General features: G+C 39.7%; 1 protein-coding gene across 1 annotated transcript in view; it reads right to left on the bottom strand.

Annotated features, from left to right (window-relative positions):
- The window catches only part of MAP3K19 (mitogen-activated protein kinase kinase kinase 19), a 36,956-nt gene extending 14,294 nt beyond the window's left edge, over window positions 1-22,662 (bottom strand). The window contains 3 exon segments of the mRNA XM_027115559.1: window positions 12,453-12,549; window positions 19,553-19,671; window positions 22,644-22,662. Coding sequence (XP_026971360.1) covers window positions 12,453-12,549; window positions 19,553-19,671; window positions 22,644-22,662 — 235 coding nt within the window.
- Between the last annotated feature and the right edge of the window lie 345 nt (window positions 22,663-23,007).

The raw sequence follows: 23,007 nt of genomic DNA, 5'->3' as shown, positions 1-23,007 counted from the left end.
TTCCCTGCAGCCCAATTTCCCACAGGTTGACACAAATGAGAACCAGGTGCTTACCTGCACCGGTAGTGAGGCTGCACCGTAGGAGGAGACCCTGAAATTATGAGACTCAGAGCTTATGTATAGAGTTCTGGCAGTTCAACCCATCTTCCCCTTCTGAGAAAGAGAGACCTTCACTATGAAATGTAAGCAAGTGTCTCCAGGAGAAGGGGGAAATGTGTCTCTGGGTTTTGTCTGTTTGTTTTTTACCCTATTAAGTAAGTAAATAGCTCTTGGCAAAGCCAGCTTCAGTCTTTCTGGAGCAATAGCTTATCTCTAACTTCCAAGGCATGTTTGCCACTCAGTCATCTTTCAACCCAATCTCCTAGTGCTTTTTGCTCAGAAAACCCAGACTTTGCAGAAATGTGAGAGTATTTATGTATAATTGTCTCCCATCCGTTGTTCGAACTCAAACATGGGATAGATCATAAATTCTGAAGGAGTGCGGGGAAGGGCGAGATGAGATTTACTAGGTAGGGTAAAACCCAGACACTGTTTTCTTCTTACCAAAACATCAGAATGTTTTGGTAAGTGGGGTAAACCACTTTGGTAAGTGGGGTAAACCCCACTCACCATCATGGGTTAAAGCTGAAGCCAAAAGCTCCAATGTGTTCAGGGTCAAAGTAGGCACATAAATGAATGAAGTGGGGTAAGTAGGGACAGTGGTGAACTGAAATTATGTGCCCCAATTACAGGGATATCCATTCCCCAGTTCTAGTTGGTGTTGTCCATTCCAGATGGATAGTCCAGCACTGCTGGATCTTCCAATTGCCAAGAGAAGCCAGAGAGCTGGAGACTTTATGTGAAATCTCCTTCCCATTCCTTTTTAAAATACTTTGAAGGCCGAACAAAATATGCCTGTAGATCCTTTTTGGCCACAGGCTGCCATTTTGAAATTTCACTTAACAAGACCTCTCTGAGATGTACCACAGGTAGAAGCCATTCTCAGGTGAAAAATGGTCACCTAAGAAGAGGATTCCAATAGGAGGGGGATGCGGGCATTCCCCTTAGCCACAGCTGGCCAGAGCACCACCCCAATTCTTTTTTTTTTTCTTTGCGGTAGGCGGGCCTCTCACTGTTGTGGCCTCTCCCGCTGCGGAGCACAGGCTCCGGACGCGCAGGCTCAGCGGCCATGGCTCACGGGCCCAGCCACTCCGTGGCATGTGGGATCCTCCCGGACCGGGGCACGAACCTGTGTCCCCTGCATCGGCAGGCGGACTCTCAACCACTGTGCCACCAGGGAAGCCCCACCCCAATTCTTTATCCATTTATTTAACCAATATTCACTGAGTGCCTACTGAGTAGCCAACACTGTCCCAGAAGATGGCAATATAATTGTGAACAACAAAGACAAAATTCTTGCCCTCGTTGAGGTTGTATGAAAGGTTGAGATTTTCTGTTGAAAAGATATTACAAGTTAATACTAGAAATATAACTGAATATGATTTATAGTTGGGTGCTTATGTATAACACCCTGAGTTTAAAAAAATAGGGTATTATAAATATTTAGATGAGTAATGTCAAGTATTGATAAGGAATGACGTGAGATATAAAGGCACTCTTAAGCATTTCTGGTGAGAATGTAGAGGTAAGATCTTTCCAGTAGGTAATGTGGTAATATATATTGAAAGCCTTTTTAAATGTGTATAGAATTCCAGTTAAAAGATTGAATGTACAAGCTTTTCTCCACTCTCTCCACAAACCTCACTAAAATGATGGTAGACTAATTTTTTAAAAAGGTAAAGAAGGGAATTCCCTGACAGTCCAGTGGTTAGGACTCAGTGCTTTCACTGCCAGGGCCCGGCTTCGATCCCTGGTCTGGGAACTAAGATCCCGCAAGCCATGCAGCCAAACAAAAAAAAATAAAAATAAAAGGTAAAGAAAAAGAACAGCAAAAACCTAGAGGGTAAAACCACACATGCACGACATCAACAAAATTTTGGAAGGTGAAAACTGTATGGATGAACTTCCTTGGTGGCGTAGTGGTTGAGAATCCGCCTGCCGATGCAGGGGACACGGGTTCGAGCCCTGGTCCGGGAAGATCCCACATGCCGCGGAGCAACTAAGCCCATGCACCGCAACTACTGAACCTGTACTCTAAAGCCCACAAGCCACAGCTACTGAGCCCACATACCACAACTACTGAAGCCCGTGCGCCTAGAGCCCATGCTCCGTAACAAGAGAAGCCACCGCAAGGAGAAGCCTGTGCACCGCAACGAAGAGTAGCCCCTGCTCACCACAACTAGAGACAGCCCGCACGCAGCAACGAAGACCCAACACAACCATAAATAAATAAATTTATTTTTTAAAAAAACTGTATGGATGAATAATAACCAGTTTAGTAGTCAGCTTTCTCTGTTCTGCTCAATGCCTGCAGAGGGTAGAACTCAACAAGAAATAATAACCCCAGAAAGGAGCAGGAATTAAAGATACCAGGTACCTCTGAGGGTGGGGTTGCAGGTGAGTCTGAAACAAGGGGTTGCTTCAAACTCTGTACAAGGAGTTGGTTCCAGATTCCCTGTCCTGTGTCCTGCCCCACTTGTCAGGAGTTGCTCTTCTCCATTCCTGGCTGGAAGTTTATTCTCTGAAGAGCTTGAAACAAAGATGCGAAGGAGCTAGGTACAGCTGAGAGCAGAAAAGGGGTGCTGGACTGAAAATGTGAGGATAAATGAAAGCCTCCACATTGACACGTGAAGCTCCAGCCTTATAACCTACAGGCAGGAGCTTGGATTCTCCTTCCCTCGGGCAAACTAGCTGAGAGAAAAGCCTACCTACGCATCCTGACACTAGGGGAATCCGTCACCCAACCACCAGGTCTCTGTCCACTCCACAAGCCCTTTAGAGCCTCTGGCACTTTTTAGTCTCCCCCTCTTAAATACAAATAATCGCCAAGGATCAACTGATATATGGGAATAGCCTCTAACAATGAAAATACACAGAACAAAACAGAAAGAAAGAAGAGAGCTCAGAGGAAATAGAGACAATGAAAAACTACCGTTAATATCATTCATGTACCTTCTTCAGGAAGCTACAGGAAAATTTACCTTCCTAAAGTGAATGCATTAATCAAGAGAGAGGAAACCGTGTACCCAGTACACAGGGGTTCAACACAGAGGGTAGCCAAGGGCATTTCCAAGATAATGGTGAGGAACTCCCAAAGAGACAGCTGGTCAGGAGGTCCAAAGACCAAGTAACACAGAGTGAAACAGGAGGGCAGAGCATTCCAGGAGCAACGGCTTAGAAAACAAAAGAAACCAATGGATTATCTGGTGTGCAGTTGCTGTATTGAGGTGCGTTTCACAGGTCCATCAGACAGGATGGGGATGACTTAGTGACAGATATACAGAAAGTAAGCAAATGGTGAAATGAGGCGAGTGTTAAAGCCGGGATAAATAGAATGTCTAAAAAGAAAAGCAATGTAATCATAGCACACCCTGGGGCTCAGCTGTGAATGGTATTTTACCTAGTCATAATAAGGGAGACATTGAATATTAATTTTTTTAAAGCACAAAGATTTCGAAGGTTGCCTGTGTGTGTACAGAGTAATATAAAATTGTTAAACCCTAATAGATAATGCCTAAATTAAGCAATCAAGCAATGTAGTTATAAACATGTTATTTAGAAAAGTGGAATTACATTCTAGAAGAAACGGTCTTGAAACAGTATTTGTACTTCTTATTTCCTTTTATTTTTGCTCACCTGTCTTTTCTGAATTTTTCTTAATCGACATATATATTGATTGTCTAAAATTTAAGATTGCATTTAAACAAAAATATTTTTAAAAAGGGAACAAACACCAGCCTGGTAAACCCAGCTGACTTCTTCAGACAAGATCGTAACACCAATGGAGCAGATCCCATCACAGAATACCGACCTAACCCAGTTTGTTCTTGTTTGAATGTGCTACTTTGATTACGTCTTCAAGACTTTCTGTGGTTTGGCCAGGAGAAGAGGATATTTCCATGATATCCAATTCAATCTCTCCATCCATCCTTCCTCCAGTTTGTACCTGAACCAACTGCCCTCCCTTTTCTCTAAATTCACCTCCACCACAAGACTACATGTTTCTCCTTTTTTTCCCTCATAACTAAAGTGGGGCTCAAATGGGCGATGTGAGCTCTGAACACACATGACATAGTGCTTAAGCACATTGGCTTCAAAGACAGGGGGTCCAGGTTTGAACCCAGCCTGTGTAACCCCTTAGTTAATGTGACCTGGGCATGCACTTAACCTTCTGAGGCTCACTTTCCTCATTTCTAAAACAAGCATGCTAATATCACCTATATCAGTGAATATTTGTGCCTTGCGGTAATAGGCACTCAATAAATGGTGACTGCCATTGTTATTAATTCAATATATATTTTAAAATAGTTATGTGTCAGATCTGGAGCGAGGTGTGCAGAGGTGCGATGGTTTTTGCCTTTGTCATCTGGTGAAGACCAGCACAAAAAAAGACAGTGACAATTCAGCATGATGGGTGTTATGTTGCAGACAAGGTCAGGATCCTATGGGAGTCCAAAGGCCTGGTGACTCCCCCAGTCTTGGGGACATTCAGGAAGACTTCCCATAGGAGGGGGTTTCTAAGGGGAGAGCTGAAGGATGGCTTAATGTTCTGGCAGAGAAAAACAACATGTGCAAATATTCACATATTTGTTCTGGGAACAGAAGGCGTTTGGTTATGCTTATGTTTAGCACCTGCTGAGGAAGAGTGGCAAGAGAGGAGGCCGAAGAGAGGCTGTAGACAACTGGGAGTGAGATTTCTGGATTTCAAGGAAGAAGACCCTGGGTCTACATCACAGTCCAGACCTGATGTTAACACTTTTATACACAGCCTATTGAAACTCGGCTTCAACATCATGTTAAATGAAATCAGCCAGACAGAAAAGGACAAATGTTGTATGATTTCACTTATATGGGGGACATAGAATAGTCAAATTCATAGAGACACAAAGTAGAACAGTAGCTACCAGGGGTACGGGGGGAAAGTAGAAACGAGAGTTAAAGTTGAATGGGTATAGATCTTCAGTTTTGCAAGATGAAAAAGTTCTGGGGATGCATAGTGGCAATGGTTGTGCAACAATGTAAATGTATTTAATTCCACTAAACCGTACACTTAAAAATGGTTAAAATAGTAAATTTAATGTGATGTACATTGTACCACAATAAATTTAAAATTAAAAAAATTTTTTAAAACACCACTGCGTCATTTAAATTTCATTTGAGCTCTACCCTTGCACCCAAATCCTATAAAAATAATTCTATTTTTTTCCCTTTTTTTGGTGAAATGCTTCACATTTCCTCTGCTGTGCGATATCTCTCATTGCAATAAGCCAATAAATGCAAAATTTTGGACAATAGGTTTGCCCTGGTAGTTTAGGCCACTTGGTTTCGGACAGTGGTAAGCAGACATCAATGAGAGCAACGTCCTAAGGGGAAACACTGGCACCAGTGTGCTATCTGGTAAATAAGTCTTGGGCTAGATAGAACAGCTAACTCAAATCTTGGAGGAAAGCATCCTCAGGAGGCCCCCCAAACTCCCATAGATAAAAATAAACCAAATATGAGTTCCCTGGAAAGATTTTCAAACGCTGAAGAAAAAGGTCAGTAAAGAAATATTTATGGACGAAAGAATAAAGGAATAACTGTGTAATTAAATGAACTCACCTTCAGATTTTCTCGGCTGCCCCTTCAGAAAGTGAGGAACATCTTCTCTGGCTACAGACTTGGAGATGTTCGGTTCTAAGCAAGGTCTTGGCAAAAAAAAGCCCAAGTTCACATTGCAGAGCTACTGGTAATGTTCCTCTTTCTTCAGGAGTAAAGGCTGCCTGGTCACCATATTTGTCCTGGAGCCTACCATCTCAATTTAATTGGAAGTGAAACAGAATGTGCTGGTACCCATTCCTGATGCACTGAGGTTATCTGACTAAAAGGCAGGAGAAACGGTTTGATTTAAAAGTCATTCCCCATGTCTTCTGGGTCTCCAGTTCTCAGCCCAGCCCAACATCACTAGAAAGTTTGGAGGACTACTTCCAAACGGTGCTGCTGTGTGGAATGGCTGTATTCCTGAAAGCACAAGACCTCCCTGTCCTCTGAGTTGCTCCCCACCTCATATGCCCTCTGCCCCTCACACTTTAGTTTTCCCATTCCCTGTTTCCTCAAGCAGAGAAATCAGAGGGGCAAAGGGGAGACGTAGGGGGTGCATCCTTGTACTTCTCCAAAGGTGTTGACCAAAGGCCTTTGACCATTCTCCAAAGGCCCAGTGCTTCTCAAACTATCTTTGGTGAAGAATGCTTTTAAAATTTTCCATTGCATTGTGGGCTGAAACTTTTGTAATATGTAATCAAAGTGAAAGACTATATGAAATGAACATATGAAAAATTAAAAGAAATTCAAAAACATGAAAATAAATTATAAGACACTGATGAAAGAAATTAAAGATGATACAAGTAGACAGAGAGATATACCATGTTCTTGGATTGGAAGAATCAACATTGTGAAAATGACTATACTACACGAAGCAATCTACAGATTCGTTGCAATCCCTATCAAACAACCACTGGCATTTTTCACAGAACTAGAACAAACAATTTCACAATTTGTATGGAAACACAAAAGACCCTGTAGCCAAAGCAATCTTGAGAAAGAAAAACGGAGCTAGAGGACTCAGGCTCCCTGACTTCAGACTATACTATAAAACTACAGTAATCAAGACAGTATGGTACCGGCACAAAAACAGAAATATAGATCAGTGGACCAGGATTGAAAGCCCAGAGATAAACCCATGCACATACGGTCACCTTATCTTTGGTAAAGGAGGCAAGAATATACAATGGAGAAAAGACAGCCTCTTCAGCAAGTGGTGCTGGGAAAACTGGACAGCTACATGTAAAAGAATGAAATTAGAACACTCCCTAACATCATACACAAAAATAAACTCAAAATGGATTAAAGAGCTAAATGTAAGGCCAGACATTATCAAACTCTTAGAGAAAAACATAGGCAGAACACTCTGTGACATAAATCACAGCAAGATCCTTTTTGACCCACCTTCTAGAGAAATGGAAATAAAAACAAGAATAAACAAATGGGACCTAATGAAACTTCAAAGCTTTTGCACAGCAAAGGAAACCATAAACAAGACCAAAAGACAATCCTCAGAATGGGAGAAAATATTTGCAAATGAAGCAACTGACAAATGATCAGTCTCCAAAATTTACAAGCAGCTCATGCAGCTCAATAACAAAAAAACAAACAACCCAATCCAAAAATGGGCAGAAGACCTAAATAGACATTTCTCCAAAGAAGATATACAGATTGCCGACAAACACATGAAAGAATGCACAACATCACTAATCATTAGAGAAAGGCAAATCAAAACTACAATGAGATATCATCTCACACCAGTCAGAATGTCCATCAACAAAAAATCTAGAAACAATAAATGCTGGAGAGGGTGTGGAGAAAAGGGAACACTCTTGCACTGTTAGTGGGAATGTAAATTGTTACAGCCACTATGGAGAACAGTATGGAGGTTCCTTAAAAAACTAAAAATAGAACTACCATATGACCGAGCAATGCCACTACTGGGCACATACCCTGAGAAAACCATAATTCAAAAAGAGTCATGTACCACAATGTTCATTGCAGCTCTATTTACAATAGCCCGGAGATGGAAACAATCTAAGTGTCCATCATTGGATGAATGGATAAAGAAGATGTGGCACATATATACAATGGAATATTACTCAGCCATAAAAAGAAAAGAAATTGAGTTATTTGTAGTGAGGTGGATGGACCTAGAGTCTGTCATACAGAGTGAAGTAAGTCAGAAAGAGAAAAATAAATACTGTACGCTAACACATATGTATGGAATCTAAAAAACAAAACAAAACACAACAAAAATTAAAAACTGATCATGAAGAACCTAGGGGCAAGATGGGAATAAAGACGCAGACCTACTAGAGAATGGACTTGAGGACACGGGGAGGGGGAAGGGTAAGCTGGGACAAAGTGAGAGAGTGATATGGACATATATACACTACCAAATGTAAAATAGATAGCTAGTGGGAAGCAGCCACATAGCACAGGGATATGGGTGTCTTTCATATCAGTTTTATAGTCATCCTTGAGGGCAAACACTTAGCTGACAAGTTGGAGTAAGAAAAACATACAGCATACTTTCCTAATAACTAAACTGTCAGTGAAAATGATGTTCTAGTAAAGGCTAGGTACAGTTAGTATTTTGCTGTGGAAATTAGAAAACTGGGCAGTGTATTCATGTGAACACGTTCTTAAGAATAACTGTACTTTTACAATCATTGAGGACTAATAAACCCAGGTTATTTTTTTTTTACCCAGAATATTTTTAAGCAAATTTAATGTGTTCAAAATCTGTTAATTGGTTGATTTCTTCTTTTATTTTAAAACAAAGAGCAAAGATACAATAAGCAAGTATGAGAAATACCTACCTTTTTAGACATTGTGAAAAGTTAATGGCTCCTAAATGGAAAGAAAAAATTTTGGTCCTAAATGGCAGAGGGGAGGGGGAAAGATTATACAACATTCTGGCTCTGAAATCATCTTGGAACACGTCTGTTCTCTTTTTGTCTTTTGAATACTGTGAGTAGTCACGGGAGCCTCTAAACATATCCAGTGATCCAGGAAAGAGGATGCACTGTTAACATGTAAAAATAAAACACTTGCTCCCATCTGAGTGAATCTTTCCAGTAAGAGGATGTATTAATAAAATAACCCTGGGACTTCCTTGGTGGTCCAGTGGTTAAGACTTCACCTTCCAGTGCAGAGGGTGCAGGTTCGATTCCTGGTCGAGAAGATAAGATCCCACGTGCCTCACGGCCAAAAACCCAAAAAATATAAAACAGAAGCAGTATTGTAACAAATTCAATAAAGACTTTAAAAAAATGGTCCACATCAAAAGAATCTTTAAAATTAATTAATTAACCCCACCAGAAAATGTTACAGTGGAGAGAAACTAAAAGGCAACATTTAAACACAACCGGAAACATAATTTCCTTGCAGAAGAGGTGCAAATGACATTCATAAAAGTTTGGAAATGATGATTAATTTGTTAATGTAAGTGCTAAATCATTAAAATGAAAATTTAAAGTTGGCCTAACCTAATTCATTCAATGAAGAAAAATTATTTTCTCCAGAAAAGTCTTACTTTTCTGTGTTTTCCACTTGTTCTATTTAAATTGATGGGAATCGAGGTTCAAAACATTTTGATAACCTCTCCATGTTTTGATAGTTTCCTAAATCATGATTTTCAACAGAATTTTTTAAAACTACATTTTCCAGCCTTTTTTGCAACTAGAGTTCAGAAAGCTAACTTGAGACATGGATTCACATGGGTTACATGAGAAAAGATAAGGCACAGGCATCATTTGCTGATGTGGGTGTCAACAGAGGAGGGAGGTTCTGAGGTCAGTGTGGGAGCAGCTCCTGGTTGTGGATGAAGCAGCATGACCTGGGGGTCAGTAGCCAGTTTTGAGATGTAGCTACAAGAATTCTTTCTGACAATCCAACCTGGGGTCTGTTCTTCTCCTTTGGTTTTTCAATGGTCTGTGAACTTTCTAGTATCTTTGAAAACTTCCTTGCTTCTTCACTCAAGTAGAGTAGATTCTGTTATCTACACTTAAGAATTCTGATGATACACAATTAAAAATAAATTAAGCCCAGAAATTTCAGAAAATAGGTTCTTATTCACTCATGAAAAGGGTAATTTTACACGCTCAATTTCCAGTCTATGAGGTTTGCATCTGATATGTTCTGGGAAAATAGCTGATTGAGGAATGCAAGATTTTTATACTAAGGAAAAAGATGAGGGATTTTGCGGGGGGATTTTATTTTACAAGTTACCATCTGTAAAAGCCCATAATAAAGCAAATGTATGCTGCAGGAATAATTAGTTGTTAAAAGACCAGGGGAGGGGCTTCCCTGGTGGCGCAGTGGTTGAGAGTCCGCCTGCCGATGCAGGGGACACGGGTTCGTGCCCCGGTTCGGGAGGATCCCACATGCCGAGGAGCGGCTGGGCCTGTGAGCCATGGCCGCTGAGCCTGCGCGTCCGGAGCCTGTGCTCCGCAGCGGGAGAGGACACAGCGGTGAGAGGCCCGCGTACCGCAAAAAAAAAAAAAAAAAGACCAGGGGAGTTATCCAAACATTATATAAAGTTTATACATACTTTAGTCAGTGATGCTCCCCTTTTAAAAGAGTAATACAATGAACAGATATAAACTAAACGTGCATATCTAGAGGTTCCCTGGTGGCACAGTGGTTAAGAATCTGCCTGCCAATGCAGGAGACATGGGTTCGAGCCCTGGTCCAGGAAGCTCCTACATGCCGCGGAGCAACTAAGCCCGTGCGCCACAACTATTGAAGCCCATGTGCCTAGAGCCCGTGCTCCACAAGAGAAGCCACCGCAATGAGAAGCCCGCGCACCGCAATGAAGAGTAGCCCCCGTTCGCCGCAACTAAGGAAAGCCCACATGCAGCAACGAAGACCTAACACAGCCAAAAATAAATAAATAAAATGTTAAAATGTTCATATCTACAACAGAATAGTCACATGGTATGTGCATAAAGTCTTCATAACATGTGCAAGCACTTTAACATTAACAACCTGGAATATGTTATTGGTAGAAACATGTAAATGGGATTTAAAGAGATGTATTGCTATTTAAGATGTATACAATGCACAATAATACCCCAAACAGTTTTATTTCAGGCTTTGTGACTTAAAAGAGTAATTAACTCTAGTGAAGACTCTTATCAACTATGAGAGGAAAATTTAGAAACATAATTGCTTCTTTCAAATGTGTAACCCAAGTTATGAAAGCTTAAAACTACAAGGGCCTAGTCGAGATGCTGCATAAGTGTTATGGTTCCTATATGAAAACCTAAAATCTTACAAATCGATTTTAAAAGAATTATAAGCACCTCAAATGGCAAGTCACTTCCAAATGGAGCAGAATAAACATATTATTTTAACCTCTTGGAAGATGATGGGAAACACAATCAGGCTTCTGAGAACTCAGCTTTGAAATCTTTGAAAGTCAAAGGCAGATCACATAGACTGTTTGGAAGGGGATCAGAACTTGTTTATTTTAATTAGGTCTTTCAGGGTTCATGGAGTTAATCATTTCAAATGTTATTAAATTATTCCCCGCCCTCCGCCAGGGGAGAGGAGATACCGAGTGAGTTTGAGAAAGACTGAAGACTCCCCAGAAGAGGGCAGCATCACATAAGGGGCCAAAGGAGACAGCAGCTAGGACAGCACTGTGGCATTCAGAGTGGCTGACAGGGATGAGAAGAAAGACATCCAGAGAGCAGCTTCCCTGGAGTGTTAGAAATACAAATAGGAAAATTATCAGAGAGAGATTGGAGCAGTTCAAATAAACATTTCATTTAAGAAGTTTGTAGGGGGACTTCCCTGGTGGCACAGTGGTTAAGAATCTGCCTGCCAATGCAGGGGACACGGGTTCGAGCCCTGGTCCAGGAAGATCCCACATGCCGTGGAGCAGTTAAGCCCGTGCCACAACTACTGAGCCTGCGCTCTAGAGCCCGCAAGCCACAACTACTGAGCCCACGTGCCACAACTACTGAAGCCTGTGCGCCTAGAGCCTGTGCTCCACAACAAGAGAAGCCACTGCAGTGAGAAACCCACGCACCGCAAAGAAAAGTAGTCCCCGCTCGCCGCAACTAGAGAAAGTCTGCACATAGCAACGAAGACTCAATGCAGCCAAAAATAAACAAATAAATTTATTTTTTAAAAAAAGTTTATAGGCGAATAGATGACAGACAAATGTGATCTCTGTGAGGACTATTTTTTGAAGTGAGAATCTGCAAATACTTTGTGATCTGTTCAATGCAAGGACACTTATGGGTAGGACAGGATGACATATTTGGAATGGGCATTGTTCTGGAAAATTCCAGACCTATGACCTCCTAGAATACAAGAGTGCAACTTGGGGCTTTAGTTCTTTGTTCAGGCCCGCAACTCCCCCTCAAGGGAGGAGCTCTGGGATGACAGATAGTGGAGAAATGCTTGGTCCTGGAAGAGAACAGATCCCTGGAGCTGATGGAAGATTCTGAGAGGAAAGAAATGAGGAAAAAGATGTTATTAGACAGAAAAGATAGGAGATGAGGACAGTAGGCTGAGCTGGAGTCGGGTAGAACAAAGAGGAGAGACAGAAGAGGGATGCTCATTTTGGCTGGGCAGACTGACAAGACTCACTGATTCAGGTATGGACCAAAGGATAGGATTAGAAGTGATTTTTCTTTTTCTTTGCGCTTATCTGTGATTTCAATGTTCCTGCACTGAGGACTACCAAAATTAGGGGGGAAATCCAAATAATCCATGTTATCTTTGTAACCATATCAAGGACAGAAGACAGATACCTTCTGTCCTGGGTTGCCAGTCTAGTCCATCACCACTTGGATCTCCTTTTTCACTAATCAATATGGAATGAGTGCAGACATCATCTTGGTCAAACTCCTGAAATATCATAAAATAGAAACTCAGTTGTTCAATGTCGTACTTGGTTGGCAGAGTGAATGTTGATTTTTTTTCTAGGCTAGAGTTTCACACTGTGGATTCCTTTTAAATCGGATAAAGCATTTAGGACTAAAAAAATGGGAAACTATTCGCCTCCAGAGCACCAGGCTCAGACAGACACGGACGTGATTAACTGCATAATCAAAAATGAAGATCAAAGCTGAAATCACTGAGACACAGAGAAATTCAATATTTTATACTTTATCATGTCCGTGTCCAGGCTGTTAAACTGCCCCAAATTCCATCTGGGTGGGTAACTGGAAAGAATCCTTTGGCCACAGTCCGTGAACAACCCCAAAGGAACATGATCTTTTCCATAATGCCTCCCTGGGGCATCATTTGTAAATGATGAGGGTAGAAATCCCTGCCCCATATGGAAGCTGCAGATATAACCTTAGACTGAAAGGAGGCAGCAAAGCTGATTAAAGTTTTCACTATGACAGCTTTTTGATCTAATCGTGGTATGCAACCTCTAAAGCTTTCCTTTTACCCTCTAGAAAATAATCATTATGCTGAAAAACATGGTTGAGAAACAGCTTGATTTATAAAAAGTACTCCTAACTCTCTAAAGAAGAAATGTTTTCTATTAGAATTCATTGTTGTTGACAGTTTCCTTCATTAGAAGTTGTTGCTGGTGATTTTGCCCTTTTTAATGTCTAGAACAGTGATAGATGCAAGTAGTAGTTAAGATATCCCGTCACAACCTGGATGTTACAAGTGGCTCTCTGGCTTCTGTGATCTGGTTGAACCGTCTACTTAAGGAGACTGTTGGATAAAAAGTCTTTGCCCTAAATGCAGATGCCTGTTGGACAAGCAGGTAGCCTTTATCACCAAACATCATCTGATATTTCATTCATTAATTCCCAAGAGAGCTTGGGAATCTTTTCTTTTTGCTCTGTTCATTTTAATTATCACAGAAAAAAATAAAAATAAAACCCTGCATTTATACTGCCATGAAAATATTTTAGGTGTTCAATTGTAATAACTTAGCAGTACATGATTTTTAAGATTTTTTTTGATGTGGACCATTTTTAAAGTCTTTATTGAATTTTTTTCTATTTTTTTAATCTTTATTAGAGTATAATTGGTTTATAATGTGTTAATTTCTGCTGTGCACCAAAGTGAATAGGTTATATGTATACATATATCCCCTCCCTCTTGAGCCTCCCTCCCACCCTCCCTATCCCACCCCTCTCAACTGCTTAGTTCATTCATTAGCTGGTCCTTTAAGAAAAGTTGGAAGACACAGAGTGTGGGCACACCTACCTACAAAACCCATAATGACGACTAGCATTTACACATAAAGTGCCAGACACTGTTGCACCTTTCACATATTAACTAATTTAATCCTCACAACAACTCTAGAGGTAGGAACTATTATTCTCTTTTGTACGTGAGGTCCAGAGAAGTTAAGTAACTTACCCAAGGTCACATAGCTAGCCTATGGTAGAGCCAGGATTCACACCCAGACTCTGTAGTCTGGTTACAGAGGTCTTAACCACTCTGCTTTCTTGTTACCATAAAAAACTTGAAACAGAGTCTCAACAAGAACCAGAAAGAAAGGAATCAATAACAGTGAGCAAAATTAAAAGAAAGAATACTCAAACCTGATTTATAGGTTTTGCACAGGAAAAGATAAAATAAAAGATGTGTGATGCCTACAATCTCCTGACAAAAATTTCTTCCATAGAATAAACTGAAAAACCGTAAGTATCACAAACAAAAAGGATGTAGGGAATAATGTCTACTTTGAAGGTTATCATGGAAATGAAGACAAAAGTAGAAACAGCTCAGAATTTTCTAATTTCTTTTAGAATACTAAATATGAATGACTTTAAGGAGTGCTTGGGTGCTACAAGGAGGAAAATTAAAATAATGACACTCAGTTGTGAGTGAAGGAGAGAAAATGTTAGAATAGCACATCCCAAACATAAATGGAGTTCATAAACCATTGACAGTGATGCAGGAGGTGACAACAGACTAGATAGAGGGCATAGCATTCTAATCTGTAAACAACAGAATGCCAACCACACAGAAAAGAGGCATAGAAATCATACGTAATTAAATTTAGAAAGACGATTCTCCTTAGATGAAAAGAGATTGGGAGAGGGTATAAAGAGCCTCTCAGGAGCAATCCTATAAGCAAGGCAGCTGCTTATATTTGTAAACTATAAAAACCTATTACAGACAACCCAAAAGAAAAGCAAGCTTTCATTCAAAGGAAAGAAGTGAAGAGTGACCTTGGGTTTTGCAATTTAAGCACTAGAGAAAGCACTGAGAAGAAGAGGCAAATTCAATAGTGAGAGTCTATTTCTCCTTCAGAAATGAGTTCAGTTATTTCAACCATAATAAGGAAAATATAGAGTGAAAGTTCAGAAAATGTTTTGCACGAAAAAATATACTTATATGAAAGGATTTTTAGTCTTTTTAAGAAAGAAAGTTCCTAACTATACCACAAAAAAAAAGAAAAGTAAATGAGTTTTTGTTTATCAATTTCTGATGCATGACACACATTTTAAAGATTGGTCTCTAGGTATTTTGTTCCAATTACTATGTAATATCAGTAATCAAAAACAATACAACCTTCAATGTTGTGACAAAGCCTACTACACAGCAAGGTTTCTAAGCCTCGCTGCTACTGACATTTGGGGCTGGGTGATTCTTTGCTGTGGAAAGGCTGCCCTGCGCACTGTAGGATGTTAGCAGCATCCCTGACCTGTACCCACTGGATGCCAGCAGCGCTTCTGCCCCGGTTGTGACACCAAAAATGTCTCTAAGCCTTGCTAAGTGCCTCCTGAGGGGTAAAATCACCCCCTTTTGACAACCACTGTACTAAAGCAACTTTGGTGAGAAGCAGGCTAACCTCTTTAGAAAAGTTACAAATGCACAACAGTAAAATATTCAAATAGTATTAAAAAGAAATGTTTCCATTCTACCTCATCCCATCCCCTGCCCCAGAGGAGTTGGGATTTAACCATTTCTGTATTTTAATTTTTAATTTGTTTTCATTGTTATCTAACTTATACATTTTTTAAAAGTCAAATAATGGTTAAAAACAAAAACTTATAACAAAAAAGGTCATCAGTTACCTTCCCCACTCTTTCCCTCAGAGGCAGCCAGTTCCAGCCTTTTAAGTGTTTCTTTTGGTATTTTCTTCCATATCTCTAGATAATGTACTTATCCTGCTGTCACTAAAGTGATATATTACCTACTGGCTTCTTATTATTGCAGTTGACAATTTAATATTCTTATACTTTGCCTCTATCTTCCCAGTAAATTCACCCTCTCTTTCTTGTTAAATCAATAGGCAAAGTTCAAATTATGATTATTTGAGTATTGTACTATACTGTATGTATTGCACTGTAGTAGTGCAATCGTAGTGTAGTATGTTTATACTTTCCTGAATAACTTCCTGCACAAAACCCAAAACCCCTATTTTTATTTCATTCACAATTTAATTTAATATTTAATTCCTTTTCTTATATTTTTTAACTCAAATCTTCCAAACATCCTGTGGTCTTTTCACTTGGTTAAATATATCAGATAATATATCAGTTCCATCTTCTTCCTGGAAATCTCCATTATCCTGTTCTCCCTCACTCCTCCCATCCCCCAAGGATCAGAGCTCTTTGTTCTCTAGACTTCATACGTGGCTGAAGCCCTGGGACTTGCTTTCTGCTTTATACCAAGGATACCCTCCTCTCTTGTGTTAGGTTTCAGATCCCCTGAATCATGGATCCAATTTTCCCCTCCATTTTTATCTTATTTCGTTAATTTAACAGAGCACATAGTAGCTTCCTTAAAAGGTGTATGAAATGTAAAATGTTTGAGCATTTGTGTGTCTGAAAAATGTTTTTATTCAACCCTAATACTTGACTTATAGTTTGTCTGGATATAAAATTCGAGGTTGAAAACCATATTTTTTCTCAGATATTTGAAGGCATACCCCTTCCCTTTAATTTATTTTTGAGTATAGCATACATTCAGAAAAATGCACATATCATAAGTGTATAGACTAGTGAATGTTTATAAACTGAACACACCCATGTAACCAGGACCCGGATCAAGTAAAAGACTTCTTAGATGTAAAAATCAAGACCAGTAAAGGAAAAAGTGGGTACACTGGTTTTCATCAAAATTAAAAACTTCTGTTTGATAAAGGAATTGTCAAAAAGGTGAAAAAGTGCTTCCCTGGTGGCGCAGTGGTTGAGAGTCTGCCTGCCGATGCAGGGGACACAGGTTCGTGCCCCGGTCCGGGAAGATCCCACATGCCGCGGAGCGGCTGGGCCCGTGAGCCATGGCCGCTGAGCCTGCGCGTCCGGAGCCTGTGCTCCGCAACGGGAGAGGACAAAAGAGAGAGGCCCGCGCACCCCAAAAAAAAAAAAAAAAAAAAGGTGAAAAAACCTCCAAGTTTTTCTTATTGGCTAGCAGAAAATATCTGCGAGTCACACATCATTCAGAATATATAAAGAATACTCTAAACCCAACGATAAGAAAACAAACAATTCAATCAGAAAATGGACAAAATATTTGAACAATTTATGCTGATGGCAAATAAATTTTTTTTTATTATTTTATTTTATTATTATTTTTTTTGCAGTACGCGGGCCTCTCACTGTTGTGGCCTCTCCCGTTGCGGAGCACAGGCTCCGGACGCGCAGGCTCAGAGGCCATGGCTCACGGGCCCAGCCGCTCCGCGGCATGTGGGATCTTCCCGGACTGGGGCATGAACCCGTGTACCCTGCATCGGCAGGCGGACTCTCAACCACTGCACCACCAGGGAAGCCCGCAAATACATTTTTTTATAATGTTCAACATTGGTAATTAGGGAAATGCAAATTAAAACCACAATGAGATAACACCATATACTTATTTTGGTTTAAATTTTTTAAAATGGTTAAAATAGAAAATACTGATAGTACCAAATGCTGACAAGGGTGTAGAGAAACTGGACATCTCATTTATTGCTGGTGGGAATATAAAATGGTAGAGCCACTCTGGAAAATTGTTTGGCAGTTTTTAAAAAAACTAAACATACATTTACCAAATGACCCACTAATTGGACTCCTGGGCATGTATCCTAGAGAAATGAAAACATAAGTCACGCAAAAATTTATACATGAATGTTCATAGTAGCTTTATTTGTAATAGCCCCAAACTAGAGACAACCCAAATGTCTTTCAACAAGTGAATGGCTAAAAAACTGTGAAACAAAATATAATTGTAATAGAATACTACTTAGCAATAGAAAAACTATTGGTACACACAACAGATTGGCTCTATCTCAAGAGCATTATGCTGAGTTGAAAAAGCAATCTTAAAAGTTCACATGTATGATAATTTCATTTATATGACCTTTGTGAAATTACAAAATTATACAGTTGGAGAATAGATCAGTGGTTGCCAGGAGTTAGCAGGGAGGATGTGGCAGTAAAGAGAGGAGTAAGAGCGCGTTCCTTTGTGGAGACAGACCAGTTTTGTATCTTGATCATGATAATACAGGGGATAAAATGTCATAGAACTGTACACACAGGCACACGAAAACAGAAGAAGAAAAAGGAATGCATTCAAAGACTAGTGAAATCCAAGTAAGGTCTGTAGTCTAGTTCCTTGTATTGTGTCAATATCAGTTTCCTAGTTTTGACAATCAGCTATAGTTATGATGATAATTCCAATTGGTGGTAGCTTGTGAAGGTTATACAGCACCTCTCTGTACTATTTTTACAAGTTCTTGTGAATCTATACTTATTTCAAACTAATTTTTTTTTTTCTGGTACGCGGGCCTCTCACTGTTGTGGCCTCTCGTGTTGCGGAGCACAGCCTCCAGACGCGCAGGCTCAGTGGCCATGGCTCACGGGCCCAGCCTCTCTGCGCACGCGCGGCACGTGGAATCTTGCCGGACCGGGGCACGAATCCGTGTCCCCTACATCAGCAGGTGGACTCTCAACCACTCTCAACCAACTCTCAAAACTAGTAAAAAACCACTAATTTTTTACTCAAATTTTTGTTTTTTGTCTTCTTGTTATTTGGGGATGGTTTTTGGAAGGAGAAAGGGACTGAAAGATCTTACTCCACCATCTCCAAAACTCTTCGTATTGTTTATACATATTATAGTACATACCTCATTACCTTTTAGAAATAGACAATTGTGTGGTCATATTCTTTATTACCAATAAAATATAGGGTAGGAATTTCTCTTTTTTTGGTTGGGATCAAATCCAGGTCCCCACAGTGAAAGCACCAAATCCTAACCACTGGACGGCCAGGGAATTCCCATAGAGTAGTAATATTTTTAACAGTTTGGGCTATGTTAATTTTTATAAAAATTCAAAAGGTACACATGAGTATACCTTTTAAAGTTTTTCTCCAATTCTGTTCCTTTAGGTAACCACTTTACCAGTTTACTGTACCTCTTGGGAATCATTCCATAATTTTCCATGGGCACGATGTTTGTTACCACTACTGCTACTATACTTTATGGAGTCATTCATCATGGGCAGGGGGTGATGACCAGGGCCAAGAGGAGGTACCTCTTTTGTCGTACCCTGTGATGGATTTGACATGATCAGAATAATGATTTTCTCCTTTTCCACATTAACATACATAAAGACAAGCTACATTTTACTATTTAGTATGGATTCAACTGCAGTAATATTCTGTGGTATTCCATACACACACACACACACACACACACACACACACACACAGTGCATGAGACTCAGAGTTGACTAACTCATTACTGCCCTGAGATTAAACTCATGATAGACTGTCATTAATTGTACTTTAAGTTTCTTTATAATCACATTTAAATCTATAATTGTAATATATGATTGTTATAAATATTCAAGCAACACAAATGAAGTAGATGTAAATACAGTTAAGTGTAGATGGAGTAGCTTATCCATTTTTCTTTTACTTTGTTTTTTTAAAGAGAGTTTCTTACCTCCCTGCTGCTGATGCTCTGCAAGATTATATTTTGGTTTTTAGTGACTGTCATCATATCAGTTGGAGAAGAGTTTGTATCATGACAAATGTCAAGCAATGATTCAGCATGTCTTTCTGCCAAAAGAAACATAATAATGTGTTTTGATGAGATGCATCTCCAGCAGTTTCACAGCAAGATCTAGCTCTAGGTTCTAAAATCAGTTCCATTTTGTCTAAGATTTTCTTGAAATAGTGGACTGGGATCCTGATGAAGCTTCAGGGCCATAATTTTCACAACAAGAGTCCACCTAGAGGGGTGGGATAGGGAGGGTGGGAAGGAGGGGGACGCAAGAGGGAAGAGATATGGGAACATATGTATATGTATAACTGATTCACTTTGTTATAAAGCAGAAACTAACACACCATTGTAAAGCAATTATACTCCAATAAAGATGTTAAAAAAAAAAGAAAAATAAGGAAAGAGAAATTATTATCATACAGACAGGAAGGTGATGGATGGTAAGGTAAAAACATACAAAAATGTTTGTCATTAATATTAAGTGGAAATATAGAAGATAACATAGAAAATAGATTAAAGATAAAAATATGTGAAAAATATGCATGTAAATGGACAAAAATCAAAAGAAAACATGGAAAAATGTTTATGTGTTATTAAGATTATGACAATTATTAAACATTTAAAATTTATTTTAATGTAATAACAAAAAAAAGAAGGAAATAAAAATTGTCCTTAATTAAAAAAAAAAAAAGTCCACAGAATGAACGGGGTTTTGTCTGTTTATTTTTAAAAGGGGGCCAAAGTTTCGAGCACACTTCCTGTCCAGCACTTGAAGCCACATTAAACTGATAGAGTTCTAAACACCAAACAGTGAATTTCCAGTTAGTTCTTGGGGGACATTGCTCTCATATTCATCCCTCTCCTGCTATCCTGACTTCTTCAAATAAGCACAGGCTTGTCCATGAAAACTTCCTCTTGCAATCGTTCTTCCATTTATCCTAATAACTGAAACAAATTTGAACGAGTGATCTATAATCATATCCTCCATTTCTTCACCATATCCTCTTTCTTTACTCTTTGCAACCTGTCTTCTGCCTCTATCCTGCCATTGAAACTCTCACTTCCTTATCACATCTGCTTTGTAACCTCTTTTCCAATTTGACGTTGTTTCCCACTCCTTCCTTCTTGTAACTCTCTCCCAATTCTCCTCCTTTTCTCATTCCCCTGAGTCTCTTTGTGCACAGCTCTCTCTAACTGTGGGCGCACCTCCTCTGTTCAGCCCCTGCAATTTTCTTACCATCATCAGTACTTTAGTTATCTTACCTACTCTCAGGTCCTCACAATCTCCTTGTAGAGAACTCCCAAAAGAACATATCAACCCATCCATTCCCACAAGCCCTGTCCTACAGAAAATTGCTACTTTGAACATCCTAAGTTTCCATCAAATGTAGTGTTTTACAACTCATTAGCTTCAACATCCTCACAAAACCAAAGTGTTCTCCTATCTTGTTGATTGTATTTCTATCTCCCCACTTCCTAGGGCTGAAACTTTGGAATCATGTTTAACTCAACTCCCTCAACCCTCGTCTCTGTGTCTCCTCTATCAATGTTACAGTACTAAATTCTGTGAATTCTTTCACAATCTCTTAGACTCACCATACCCAGCACTTCTCAGGACCACTACACACCATGACCAAAGACTCTTCTCCTGGTTCTTATAAACGCACACAGGTACTTCTGTAGTTTCTTAAGAGAGCTTCCCTGGTATGAGTCTCTTCTTTCAAATTCATCCAACACAATGACAGGTTAAATTTCCTAAAACATGGCTTTCATCATTACCTGGCTTAAAATTCTTTAGTGACTCTTATTTTATTGGGAAAAAAAAATGTCCTTCAGGCTGACATTTAATGAGTCCTCAATGGACCCAGTTTCTTTCTTTTTTTTTCCTAATAAATTTATTTATTTTATTTATTTATTTTTGGCTGCTGTGGGTCTTCATTGCTGCGTGCAGGCTTTCTCTAGTTGCGGTGAGCGGGGGCTACTCTTCTCTTCATTATGGCCCGTGGACTTTTCATTGCGGTGGCTTCTCTTGTTGCGGAGCACAGGCTCTAGGCATGAGGACTTCCGTAGTTGCGGCTCGTGGGCTATAGAGCACAGGCTCAGTAGTTGTGGCGCACGGGCTTAGTTGCTCCGTGATGCGTGGGATCTTCCTGGACCAGGGCTCGAACCCGTGTCCCCTGCATTGGCAGGCGGATTCTTAACCACTGTGCCACCGTGGAAGTCCCTGGACCCAGTTTCTTTATGTATCTAATCTTCTGTATTCCTTTTTCCTGACATGAACTGTTGGTTCTAGTCTCCCATTTGCTCCTGGGATAAGCCATGCTCACTTACAGCATGATGCCTCTGCTCCACAAAATCAAATCTCATCATTTTTTAAGGACCAGATTGAGTCTCACCACTTCCATGAAACCTCCCTGGGGATAACCTTGTTCCCTGCAAGAAGCTTCCAAAAAAAGCCAATCAAACAATAAAGTCAAGCAGCTTTCACAGTCACATGTGGTTCAGTGGCATTTTTTCTATTACACTTTTCTCTGTGGCTGGTTTTTTTGTCCTGCTCAGACTCTTTCTCCCTGCCTATATCACACCTTCTCTCTTCTTCTCTTCCTTCCTATCTTATCCAGCATATGAGAACCACTGTAAGTCCTTCTTCCCCTTTCAAGTTTACAACAAGCTCTTTCTCCTCTGACTTACATGATGTGTCCCTGACTGTACTGAACACTTTCAGAAGTTTGGACCATGTCTTAGACTTCTTCGTCTGCCTCAGAGTATCTAGTTTTGGGTCTTGTACAAAGTCCCTGCTCAATAAATAGTTGTTCACTTGATTTCTTTTTTAAAAATTTTATTGAAGCATCATTGATTTACAATGTTGTGTTAATTTCTACTGTACAGCAACGTGATTCATTTATACATATATACACATTTAGTTTGATTTCTGTAAACGGATCCATCAAGTCCATGTAGAAAAAGAAAGATTTCTAATAGGGCTTTTGTAGTTAGAGAATTATGAAAGTGGAATAGAAATATTTATCTGGTTTTGGCATAGAATTCATTAGAATGTCCAATAACTGCTGTTTCCTGAAACTTCCTATTTGTGACACATAATGTATTGCTGATTTTCCACTAAAATCACAGAGTTTAGGATCTCTAGGAAGAATAGAATCAACATCAAAGATTATTTAGTTCAATCTATTGAAAAAGAAAACCATTGACATCAAATAAATAAAAGTAATTTTATATAGTTTGGGGATAAAAATAATGACTTCAAAATGTATGAGAGAGAGTGACAAATTTTCAAGATTTTTAAAAAAATAAATTTATTTTATTTTATTTAGTTTTGGCTGCATTGGGTTTTTGTTGCTGCACACGGGCTTACTCTAGTTGCAGGGAGCAGGGGC

The sequence above is a fragment of the Aethalodelphis obliquidens genome, unplaced genomic scaffold (genome assembly GCF_003676395.1).
Source record: "Aethalodelphis obliquidens isolate GAN/ISIS:26980383/991018 unplaced genomic scaffold, ASM367639v1 scaffold2, whole genome shotgun sequence".
NCBI classification, from domain to species: domain Eukaryota; kingdom Metazoa; phylum Chordata; class Mammalia; order Artiodactyla; family Delphinidae; genus Aethalodelphis; species Aethalodelphis obliquidens.
The sequence above is the reverse complement of the archived record's forward strand: the minus strand, read 5'-3'. Positions and strand labels throughout refer to the sequence as shown.